General features: G+C 34.4%; 1 protein-coding gene across 2 annotated transcripts; it reads left to right on the top strand.

Moving 5' to 3' along the window:
* The first annotated feature begins 320 nt into the window (after positions 1–320).
* LOC139508988 (uncharacterized) lies at positions 321–11,833 on the top strand. Of its 2 annotated transcripts, XM_071296045.1 has the most exons (6): positions 324–470; positions 2,887–3,526; positions 8,094–8,267; positions 9,241–9,623; positions 10,985–11,177; positions 11,530–11,833. In XM_071296045.1, the coding sequence occupies exons 4-6, from the start codon at positions 9,512–9,514 to the stop codon at positions 11,816–11,818; spliced, it is 594 nt and encodes a 197-aa protein (XP_071152146.1). In that variant the 5' UTR covers positions 324–470; positions 2,887–3,526; positions 8,094–8,267; positions 9,241–9,511; the 3' UTR covers positions 11,819–11,833. The 2 variants fall into 2 exon arrangements, 1 of the variants encoding a protein (XP_071152146.1); XR_011661493.1 differs by lacking the exons at positions 10,985–11,177; positions 11,530–11,833 and having other exon boundaries at positions 321–470; positions 9,241–9,617.
* Positions 11,834–12,559: the final 726 nt, after the last annotated feature.

The following is a 12,559-nucleotide window of genomic DNA, read 5'->3' as shown; positions in this document are numbered from 1 at the left end:
AATAAATATATAGAAGAAAAGGAATTAAAAAAATCTGAATTATTGTTTATTTATTGACAAAAAGTTAGAACAAAATTTACAGTCAACTTTTGGGATAAAATTATTTGATTACCTAAGAGAGAAAAATGTATTGTTTTACTGTTATTCAAAAAATTGTGATCGATTTAAAATTTCTTTATACTAAAATTTAGATAGTTTAATTTTGATTATACAAATTTATTGAATAGTTAAAACAGAATCACGCATTAGCGAAATGTTATTAAACTCTTTTCATTGGTCTTTTAAAATAGTATGCCGTAGAACCCGTTTTAGCCGTCAAAAAATAGTTCGCGCCAAATCTAAAGTGCAAATCACGTGCAGAGCATTTGAAAGGGTACTATATAAGAGTAAAACAATCCTGTTTCGCCACTCACCGTCCAGTATGAAGTTGAACTTGTGTGGAGTTATATTAGTCTTGTGCTTCGTTGAAGGTAGGTCTTAAAATTATAGTTTAATTAAGAAAGTTTGTTATCGCTACCATTTTGTTAAAAATAGTTTGAATCTTATTAATTAGAGCTAATTTCGTAATGCTTGTAGAATAAGACTTGGCTGGCTAGCTTGCTTTATTGTGTAAATGGATAATTTGATCAAATGTTATCATGGTTATCCCAATAACAATTTCACTGTATACAAAGCAAGCAAGCTATCCAAAGTCTTACTCTACATGAATTAGGGAATTAACTATAAAATAAAATCGTTATATTATTGATGAATTAGTATTCTGTATGAGAGAGTCTTGGTCCGTTCTTAAACAATGAATTTCGTTTCTTTTTAAAGGGGAAGGGGAATTATTCAGTCGGTTGAGGACGAGCGACTAGATGGGGAACTATTCCCAAAATGAGTAACAATCCCTCATTTGAGTCATTTGATAGTGCTTATTAAAACACATTTTCTTTAATGGGTCTTTTTACTTAAAATGGCACAAATTTATAAAAAAAGGTTATTAAACCAAAGAATTAAGATTTTTTATTAGGGATTTCTAGAGGGTCAAACCTTGAAAATTTCATAGCCATAGGCTTGTAGAGTTAATCACGATGGGTCTGTTTATTGTTTGGAAAATTTGTGGCATTTTCCATGAAGCTGTGTACTGTTTTAGTCTACTCAGTAATGATTTTTTTGTGCACTACCATTTAAATGATTACTCTAATGTCATTAGATAGTGCTTTAAACTAAGTTTTCTTTAAGCTTCATCTGAAGGAATTGAAAAATATGGCCGTTTTTACACCCTACTTTAAATACAAACTAATGCATCTAGGAAATTTAAGACCTGGCAGGACGTAGATATATAAAAGTCATATGAAGTCTGTTTCAGAAAATTAATTGCTTACGTAGATTTTGATGTGCATTTTTTTCAGTCTGCAGACGATGGCAAAATAAACAAACAAAACGAGTTTCATTTGATGCGGTCCACTCAGTTAGTTTAAATCACCTATTGTTTACAGGTGTCTAGTGTCCATTCAAATCGATACTACTCACAACATTGATTATATGAGGAGAGCTTCTCAAACGTTTTCCCAACTTAGTTTATTTTTGCCGTGACCTTCTGCAGAAAAAAATATGAATAGCAAAATCCAGAAAAGTTCATATAATTTTCTGAATCATAAAATGCATTCAGTATTTAATTATCTTGGTCCTGCCATATCTCAACTTGTGTAGGTGTACAGGTTTGTGTACTCGAGTAAAATGTGTAGTGTAAATACGGCCATATTCAATAAAAAGGTTATAATGAACCTTAAATGGGTCTTTTCCACTTTAGCTAATTTCCTAATGCAGGTAGAGGAAGACTTTGGTTAGCTTCTTTGCTTTGTTTGTATATTGTACAATTATATTAGGATAATGTCCGATTAAATTTAAATATGATATATATAGGTTTAAGTATGTCATATATATTGTTTAGAGATGTCAATCTTAATTACAAAGCTTGAATATAAAATTGTTCAAACAAAGCAAGCAAGCCAACCAAAGTTTTACTCTACAAGCATTAAGAAATTAGCTGTAAAAATGACACAATTTGATAGAAACTGGTATAACTTCCAAAGAACTATATTCTTATAATGTGTACCAATTTAAGAAACTCGTTATGAAAATTAAATTTTTCTAGAACGACCAAATGATTACTCAAATGAGGGACTGCTTTTCATTTAGGTATAACATCACTAATTTATAGCCCTATTGCTTTCTATGTTAAATTCTGCAATTTCAAGCATGAATGGCTTCAAATAAAGTGGCAGTTATTTCATGTCAAAACGGTACCTTATCCTGGCTTGTGCTGCAAAATTCGACATACCTTTTAATTGCATACTAGAACGTACTGGTTCCTGAAGTTTGAAAGTACAAAAACAGCAACTTCTGATTTGAACAACACTTCTATCAAAATATAAAAAAGATGTGGTATGATTGCCAATGAGACAACTATCCACAAGACAAATGAACTCCATATACTTTTTTATTATTCAAATAAATCTTTCAACAAGGGTTCTACAGTGATCCCAAGTTTCCAAGCTTTCATTTGTAACTACGACTACCCAAATATACCCTCAATTGACAAAGATGCAGCTATGCGTAGGAACTATTTTGTTTAAAATAAAAAATGTGAAATCATCGGGTTTTATTTAACATATACATGTAATAAAGATGTGGTGTGATTGCCAATGTGAACCTAATAAAACCGAACATCAGCCAAAACCAAACAAAGTGTTCAAGATCAGAAGAGGTTCGGTTTAAACGGGTTTCACTGTATAAGTAAAGATGTTACGGTTGATGCTTTTAATCATATTTTTATTTTATTCAGGTTCATGAAAAGTCCGTACAGATTTTTTCTAAGTATTTTTTTTATAAATATTTCAGCTTTTGGTTTGGTTTTTCGATCTAAAGGACGCAAACCAACTAAAGCGCCATCTGTTACTGTACGACCAGCATCTGTCGAAAGTGACCTGGGATCATCTGGAGAAACTTGGGAAGTATTACCTGGCGATGAGGCCTCTGGACTAGTTACACCTGGACCAAGCGGTGAGGAAACTGGGGAGGTTAATGAGGACCCAAGCGTTGAGGACTCGATGGAACTTTTTCCCAAACCGACTGGAGCACCATCCAGCGTTGAGGACTCGATGGAACTTTTTCCCAAACCGACTGGAGCACCATCCAGCGTTGAGGACTCGATGAACTTTTTCCCAAACCGACTGGAGCACCATCCAGCGTTGAGGACTCGGTGGAACTTTTCCCCAAACCGACTGGAGCGCCATCCGTTCTGTACAACGATTTTTCTATTCGCAGAACTCTGTTACACGTAGAGAAGAGAGCATAACCAGTGGATCAGGATCTGACGAAAATTACTATGGATCTGACGAAAATGGATCAGGATCTGACGAAAATTACTATGGATCTGACGAAAATGGATCAGGATCTGAGGAGTCGTATACATGTGCCGATCCTCCTTTTTATAAACTGCTATCATTGTTCAGAGGATTTCCTAAAACTGAGAGCAAAGGTAAGTTCTTTAAATGGTCCTGTTCCTTAAATGGTCGTGTTCCTTTAAATGGTCCAATTGGTTCTTGAAATGGTTTGGTTCTTAAAATAGTTCCGTTGGTTCTTTAAATGGTCCGGTTCTTTAAAGTTCTTTAATTGGTCCTGTTGGTTCTTTAAAGTATTTTAAATGGTCCTGTTGGTTCTTTAAATGGTACTGTTGGTTCTTTAAATGGTCCGGTTGGTTCTTAAAATAGTCCCGTTGGTTCTTTAAATGGACCGGTTCTTAAAGTTCTTTAAATTGTCCGGTTCTTTTTATGGTCCAATGGTTCTTTTTATGGTCCAATGGGCTCTTTTAATGGTCCTTGCTTTTTAAAATGGTCCAATGGGTTCTTTAAATGGTCCTGTTGCTTTTTAAAATGGTTCAATGGGTTCTTTTAATAGTCCTGTTGCTTTTTAAAATGGTCCAATGGTTCTTTCAATGGTCCTGTTGATTTTTAAAATGGTCCAATGGGTTCTTTTAATAGTGAAGATGCTACTTTTAATTGTCCATAATGGTCCTGTGGTTCTTTAGATGGTCCTATTCTTTAAATGGTCCAGTTGGTTCTTTAAATGGTCCCTATTCTTAAAATGGTCCCTATTCTTAAAATGGTCCAGTTGGTTCTTTAAATGTCCAGTTGCTTCTTAAATGGTCCAGTTGCTTCTTTAAATGGTCCAGTTCTTTAAATGATCCGGTTCTTTAAATGTTCCGGTTCGTTAAATGGTCCAGTTGCTTTAAATGGTCAGGATCTTTAAATGGTCCATTGGCTTTTTAAAATGGTCAAATTGGTTCTTTTAATAGTGCAGTTGCTTCTTTTAATGGTCCTAAATGGTCCAGTTGCTTCTTTAAATGGTCCAGCTGCTTCTTTAAATGGTCCAGTTGCTTCTTTAAATGGTCCAGTTGCTTCTTTAAATAGTCCAGTTGCTTCTTTAAATGGTCCGGTTCGTTAAATGGTCCGGTTCGTTAAATGGTCCAGTTGCTTTAAATGGTCAGGATCTTTAAATGGTCCATTGGCTTTTTAATTGGTCCAGTTGCTTCTTTAAATGGTCCAGTTGCTTCTTTAAATGGTCCAGTTGCTTCTTTAAATGGTCCAGTTGCTTCTTTAAATGGTCCAGTTGCTTCTTTAAATGGTCCAGTTGCTTCTTTAAATGGTCCAGTTGCTTCTTTAAATGGTCCAGCTGCTTCTTTAAATGGTCCAGTTGCTTCTTTAAATGGTCCAGCTGCTTCTTTAAATGGTCCAGTTGCTTCTTTAAATGGTCCAGTTGCTTCTTTAAATAGTCCAGTTGCTTCTTTAAATGGTCCGGTTCTTTAAATGGTCCGGTTCGTTAAATGGTCCAGTTGCTTTAAATGGTCAGGATCTTTAAATGGTCCATTGGCTTTTTAATTGGTCCAGTTGCTTCTTTAAATGGTCCAGTTGCTTCTTTAAATGGTCCAGTTGCTTCTTTAAATGGTCCAGTTGCTTCTTTAAATGGTCCAGTTGCTTCTTTAAATGGTCCAGTTGCTTCTTTAAATGGTCCAGTTGCTTCTTTAAATGGTCCAGTTGCTTCTTTAAATAGTCCAGTTGCTTCTTTAAATGGTCCCGGTTCGTTAAATGGTCCAGTTGCTTTAAATAGTCAGGATCTTTAAATGGTCCATTGGCTTTTTAAAATGGTCCAGTTGCTTCTTTAAATGGTCCAGTTACTTCTTTTAATGGTCCATAATGGTCAAGTTGCTGCTTTAAAATGGTCCAGTTACTTCTTTTAATGGTCCATATAAAAGATGTGATATGATTGCCAATGAGACAACTCAGTTCATTGACAGTTCCAGTTCTTTTAAGGTCTCCTCGTTCATAAGTTCAGTTGATCGTAGGTGATATTTAAAGGTCGGGATAGACGAGTGTTCAGAAATTTCTAAGATATTATTCAAACTATATGTGATTGCATATGGAACCAAGATATAACGTATGCATTTTTAAGTTTAGGGATATGAACTAGAAAAAGGAAAAGGGGGGGTTGTAGAATGATTTTTGGGCTTAAATGTTTAAAGCTGAGTGACATCCAGGATTTTTAAATCTTATTGGCACAAATTTGAAAGCATTGTTTATTGTGTAATACATGCAAAATATTTCCAACAATGTTTGCTCTATATAGCTATGCTCTATATAGCTAAAAAAAAATAACAAATACTGAACTCTTCAGGAAAATCTAATCAAATAACAAAATTAAAAGGTCAATCATATCAAATTAATGGATAACTGTCATATTCCCGACTTGGTACAGACATGTTCGTATGTAGAAAATGGTGAATTAAACCTGGTTTTAAACCTAGTTAATCTTCTCGCTTTTATTAGTCTCATCAAATGCCATTAAAACGGACCGAAAAAAATATGTGAAAATGTCAAAAATAGGGGTACAGTTATATTAAGCTCGAACTAAAACTCGCGGTTTTATTCTTTTTACGACCTACATGTGCATGTATATAAAACAACGCGTTCAATATTTTACTAAATTTCCTTTAAGGATCATTTGTCTTTTTTATCAAGACAAACATCAAATAACCCTTTTACGTCAAAACAACAAATTATCGTCCTGAAAATGTTTGAAATAGTTGTCACTGGATGTAAATAATCAATCGAAAAGATTATACTCTTCACAAAAAGATGCATAGTCATTTATTTGCCTTCGAAAAACTAACGGAAATAAAATGTGTTCAATTATCCAAACTGAAGTACGTGTATGGGGGCGGAAAGTAATAGAGTGAAACTTGGCTAAGGGAGCTACCATTTGATTTTAAGGGGGGGGGGGGGGGCTAGGATGAAAACTTGTCCCGCATTTTTTTTTTAGCTGTAGTCTCTGTCCTGCCTTTTTATTTTTCACTCTGTTCGGTCCTGTCTTTTTTGTTTTAGTTTATTCTGACTTTTTTTTACCTAAATTGTCGTCCTGACTTCTTTTTTTTTGCAAGTGTCTCATCCTGCCTTTTTTTTTACTCAAAACTCCTGTCCTGCCTATTTTTATCAAATTTCATCCTAGCCCCCCTATAAAAATCAAATGGTAGCTCCCTATATTGAATCCAGCATAAAGCTAAAACCTGTATAAACCAACATTTTCTGAAGCACCGTCATATCAAATTGTATCGAGCGGGAACCCGGTTGAAATAGAACAAAAGAATCTAAGCTCTTTGTTGGAGAAGGCGATAAGTGCGTACTGTAATATTTACTATAGTAACAAAAAAATTAAAAATTAATAGAAACAAATAAAATGTCAATTTTCTTATCAATTACGTAGTGTTTTATTTAGAACAATTAGATATCAAGTCGACGACATGGGCATCTATCACTTTGGATGTAGAAAATGCATAACCTCCTATTTTTTTTTTAAATACCACGGACGGAGAACATATAAATCTATAAGTTCAGTAATTTTCGTGTCTGCCCTTCCATTGTGCGACTCGAGATAAAATTCTAAAAAATGGGTATAAATTGTATCGAAAACAGAGAATCGAGGCCGTACTTTAACCTATAATGGTTTACTTTTTTAAATTGTTATTTGGATGGAGAGTTGTCTCATTGGCACTCACACCACATCTGCCTTTATCCAATCGAGTGCACCTTTTTATATTGGGGCGTGTTTGAGTTGAATATTCTTGAAAACGTACAATGCAAGAATATTTGCATCATCTCGCTTCAGATTCTATCATTTTTATACATCAAAGCTACAGGTTGACTTTATAACCTAACAAATCACGGTACTAAAAGATGAAATATATGGGTCAAGTGAAATACCTTTCTAATGAATCACAAAAACAATAGGTGTGTTCGAATAGCATTTTTTTTTACTAAAAGTACTTGACGACAGTCTTTCAAGTTGGATGATGAAAAGCATATTTTCGAAAATTAAGAATTTTTTGTGTGCGATAACTAATGCTGTTCACACGTAATTCGAATTCGATTCGCATTAACTAATTCGTATTGGTTTAATTCGCATTCAAAACGTTTTACGTCCTAACGTCAAATTCGAATTACAATGCGGGTCAAATTCGCTTTAACTGTCCAAACGACGTTACCTTTTAGTTCGTATTAACAAAAGCGTATTTCTAACGAGAATTGGATAATTCGAATTCAAATTTAATTAATTCGAATCAATTCGAATTAAAAAAAGAAGAGTGTGAACGCGATTAGCGAATTCGATTCGCATTAGATTCGAATTCAATCGAATTAATTGTCCGTGTGAACGAGGCATTAGGTTTATAGTCTTCAACCACTAAAACAATATAGCCTGCCCTTCCACGAAATATTTAATCAAATTTTTTTTTAAATATTTATGAATTTTCAAAAATTCCACCTCACAACCGATTAGACAATAATTCTAAGTTGAATCAATGCCGACAAGATCATTAACTGATGCTCATTAGCTTGTAGAAACATTTGTCTTTTAAAATACAACTGACATATAAGGATCGATATGGTGCTATGCAAAAGAGGTTCGGTTTAAACGGGCTTCACTGTAATTGAAATGCACTTCCATCCAGATTCTCATAAATATTACATTGTAAAACCGCTCGGTTTTTTTTCCAGAAATGTATGGTTATGAAGCTGCATTATATGACCCTCTTTTGGATGAATTCTGGGCCAGGAAGAACGATCTAGGGCTTGACAAAGCTTTGGCTCTTTTCATGATGGAATTTTCCCAGGCTATTATGGCAGAAAAATATCAGTGCAAAGGGACGCAATTAAATCAAATGATGATTGGTAAGTATCATTCCGAAATATGAATACGCTTCTCTCTAGATTGAGAAACGGAATCTGCCGACTTCAGACGAGTACGGTAAGTAACAATTGGAAATCATCGGGTGAATACGCTTATTTGGATGGAGGAACGGAATTTGCCGATTTCAGACGAGTGGAACGGAATTTCTCAACTTCAGATGAGTACGGTAAGTAACAATCGGAAATCATTGGGTGAATACGCTTATTTGGACGGGAGTAACGGAATTTGCCGACTTCAGACGAATGCAGTAAGTAATTTGTTCGGTGAATTATTTTTTATACTTTTCTAGACTTTCTTCATTAATTGATGTTCTGACGAGTCAACGTTAGTAAACTCTGCGAACATATTACTTGATTTATTTCACATGACTGGGCGGGGCTAAACGGTTCTCTTAAAAGACTAGTCCATCTATAGCCAATTGCGTCTGGATAAATTCATCATTGTAGTGTCCATATATTCATCCCATATCATGCACTAGGTTCATTTGAATATCTGTTTGGTGACGCTGATGGGTGATTATAAATCATATTACTTATAACGGTCATCCTTATCGCACATCTAAAAGACGTGTCATTATGGAAATTAAAACGTAAGCTCCGCCAGATCAGTTGAAATAACATTGGTAATACCAGACTACTATAGACATCTCGAGTTATTTTCCTTTATCAATCGTAGATTGGTTCTAGACACTACAAATTAACTAAAACCCATGCTAAATACTAATAGACGTAAGAAGATAGTGTGTGAGTGCCTATGAGACCAACTCTCCATCCATGTCGCCATTGTATAAGTAAATAATTATAGCTCCAAGTACGGCCTTCAACACAGAGCCTTGGTTCAGAACTTAACAGTAAGTTATAAAGTGACCCAAAATTGAATAGTTTAAAAGCATTCAAATCTTTACCATTATACGTTTTTTTTATTATCAAAAGTAAATTGAATATTTAATTTCAGATGTGTTAAAAGATACTACAACCAAATTCATGTCTGAAGCAAGGACTTACATCCAAGATGCAGTTGGTAAAATGAAAAAGCCTGTATCGCGTGGAACATATAGATCCGCGGGTCATGGACCTTGGTTATCTGAGCGTCTTGGACCTTGTTATCTGAGCGTTGGAGCAAAAAGGAAAGAAGGGCCAGTAGGAAACCAAAACCAAGTGAACTATCTAAGCGTGCTGGGGGCAAACCAGGTCCTGGCCAAGGACCATCTAAAGGTGGAAAAGATATGATGGACCCCAAATCGAAGAAGGAACAATTTGTTGCTAAAACTTTGGCATTGCTTAAGAAAGTTTTAAGAGAAGATACAGCCAGCCACATGGAGACTGAACAGTTTGATGGTAGGTATAGTCACGTGGGTGCAGTCAAGTGTGAAGGTCGCATGTGTATATCACAAATTATGACCGGATAATATTTTCGGTGGTTAGATTTTCAACATAATCAATATGCGTTATAGCGTTACCAAAATACATGAACTAGTATTCAAACTAACCAAAATACCATGGCGAGTTTATTCAGCATTTAAAAAAATACCATTGGTGTGTTGAACAGAAACAAAACGACTCGAATTTGTTATTATTGGAACCTCCAAAAAAAAATATCAAATTATTGTTTCCATCATTACCATTTTACCGACAGTCTTTTAAATAAGTTTTCAAATGTTTGAATCGAGATTTTACCCGGACGAAAGTTATTCTGACATGCATGTCTGCGTGAACATTTTTTTTTAATACAACATGTCAACTCTTGCACCCTCTGCGCCTGCTTATTATCGTGGAAATGCTTTTAATTTATGTGTTGCTTCACTATTTTAGACAGCATTAAATCTGAACATGTATAAGCCATTTCGAGCCCATAAAAGAATAATCCGAAATATAAAGTATTTCCCTAATCAGTTTATTTTAATCTATTTAATATCAAAGACAATTGCCTCTAAAAATATTAACACGGCATTTTTAGCGATGAAGGGAAAATACAAAACTCTGCTAAATGGATTGTGTACCAATTTCAGAAAATAAGACCTTTTTATTTGTAATGGCTACCGTAACCGTAACTCTTATTTCATATATCTTCTGCTTCCTAAGATTTGTAATGGCTACCGTAATCGTAACTTTTATTTCATATATCGTCTGCTATCTAAGATTTGTAATGGCTACCGTAACCGTAACTTTTATTTCATATATCGTCTGCTTCCTAAGATTTGTAATGGCTAACGTAAATTTCATTTCATATATCGTCTGCTTCCTAAGATTTGTAATGGCTACCGTAAATTTCATTTCATATTGTCTGCTTCCTAAGATTTGTAATGGCTACCGTAAATTTCATTTCATATATCGTCTGCTTCCTAAGATTTGTAATGGCTACCGTAAATTTCATTTTATATATCGTCTGCTTCCTAAGATTTGTAATGGCTACCGTAATCGTAACTTTAATTTCGTATATCGTCTGCTATCTAAAATTTGTAATGGCTACCGTAACTTTAATTTCATATCGTCTGCTTCCTAATTATTGTAATGGCTACCGTAAATTTCATTTCATATCGTCTGCTTCCTAATTATTGTAATGGCTACCGTAAATTTCATTTCATATATCGTCTGCTTCCTAAGATTTGTAATGGCTACCGTAATCGTAACTTTTATTTCATATGTCGTCTGCTTCCTACGATTTTTAATGGCTGCCGTAATCGTAACTTTTATTTCAGGTATCGCCTGCTACCTACGAGATGTAATGGAATATTTGAGGGGTGAAGTCGAGGCTAATGTACCATTGGAGCAGATTAAAGTGGATTTAGCGACATGGTCGATGGATGATTACGAGATTCTGTTTGAATGTATGGACCCTTTCTTCATCGTGATGATATACGAAGACAACTGGCAAAATGTTAATCTACCATAGTAAGAATATTAAAGCAATGCATCATGGGGGAAAAGTATACGGGACTTCTCAATCGGCAATCCTCGGGTGACTTCGTTTCTCTCCTTCTATGAGGTACGGAATCGGCCGAGTTGTGACGAATGCGGGACTTCCTAAATATTTCGTGAATTTTTAAGCAATGCATCATGGAAAAAGTACGGGACTTCCTAAATATCAAGTAATTAAACAATTTTTTTAACAAACATATAAGTAAATTTTGTCAAATTGTTTATTTAGTAAGGCAGTGGAGAAATGTTTTACTCCACATAACTTTCGGTTAAATTTTTTTTCCCCTTAAACATTTTTGATTACCGTTTTATTTTGAAATTTCAGTGAAGAGAACATTCTATTTCAACATATTGGTGAATCTTTGAAGAATATTTTACAAAAAGAAGGCAAAGGGGACAAAGACCGCCAGTCGATTGATAAAGTACTAAATAAAGACTTTCCTCTTAATTTAACGGAGGTAATCCACAAGTTTGCAATGAAAGTCTTAGGAGAGCTAAAACCTTTCCTCGATGCCAAATCAGCTGATCAAATGGTTGATTTCTTCCGGAAATTTTTAAGTAAGTATAGTTCTTGTGATGAGGGGATGTACAGAATAGAGATTAACAAAAATTAGACTTAAGGTGGTACCTAACACTACAGGGAGATAACTCTGTAAAATCAACAGAACGTTTTAATGACGTTGTGTTCTTAAAGGGAATATTAAGCTTCTCAATGATTAAAATGAGTGTTTGTCAAACTGCTATATAACCAGTGTAATTTTTCTGATTGAACTGTTGGTTTAAATTTTTTATATTTTTGTCAAAGGGTCAAAGTAAATACTTTGTCAAAATTTTAAGAAAATTAAACGAGCCAAATTAGTTTGTTAAAGTGTTGGGTACCACCTTAAGGAATGGGGGAGTGAAGATAATTGAAACGTGAATAATGAGTGCTGAAATATAAATATAACTAGAACACACCCGTGATATCGCGGGTCCGTGACTGAATTAAAATATATAACTATGCGCAAGCCTTATTTTAGTATTAGTTTTGTCATCTGATAAAGTCATGCCTAAGATACACTGCTTTCAAATCTTTCTGTTTGAACCCGTCGAACTGGAACTTATTAATTATTGGTAGTATTAATTATTTGGAAAACAAAAGATCCTGGAATGGAGTATTTCTTAATCAACAGCATTGTCCTATATTAGTTATAAATAAAGGTGAATTCTTTGATTCGCTGTTTTACGTCATGTCCGCTAACACATTGAAAATTGTACCGGCTATACGCCTTATTTTTAGTCCAGATTGTTAGTATTCGTATTATTATCTTAGAAAGTCTTACTGATTAAAATACTACAATAGTAACAATTTGACA

The sequence above is a fragment of the Mytilus edulis genome, unplaced genomic scaffold (assembly GCF_963676685.1).
Source record: "Mytilus edulis unplaced genomic scaffold, xbMytEdul2.2 SCAFFOLD_799, whole genome shotgun sequence".
NCBI classification, from domain to species: Eukaryota; Metazoa; Mollusca; class Bivalvia; order Mytilida; family Mytilidae; genus Mytilus; species Mytilus edulis.
The sequence above is the reverse complement of the archived record's forward strand: the minus strand, read 5'-3'. Positions and strand labels throughout refer to the sequence as shown.

Excerpts from the sequence above, each read along its gene's own strand:
- LOC139508988 (XM_071296045.1), top strand. The coding sequence starts at position 9,512 with ATGATGGACCCCAAATCGAAGAAGGAACAATTTGTTGCTAAAACTTTG. Across the intron at positions 9,624-10,984 it reads GGAGACTGAACAGTTTGATG|GTATCGCCTGCTACCTACGA; the intron begins GTAGGTATAGTC and ends CTTTTATTTCAG. Across the intron at positions 11,178-11,529 it reads CAAAATGTTAATCTACCATA|TGAAGAGAACATTCTATTTC; the intron begins GTAAGAATATTA and ends TTGAAATTTCAG.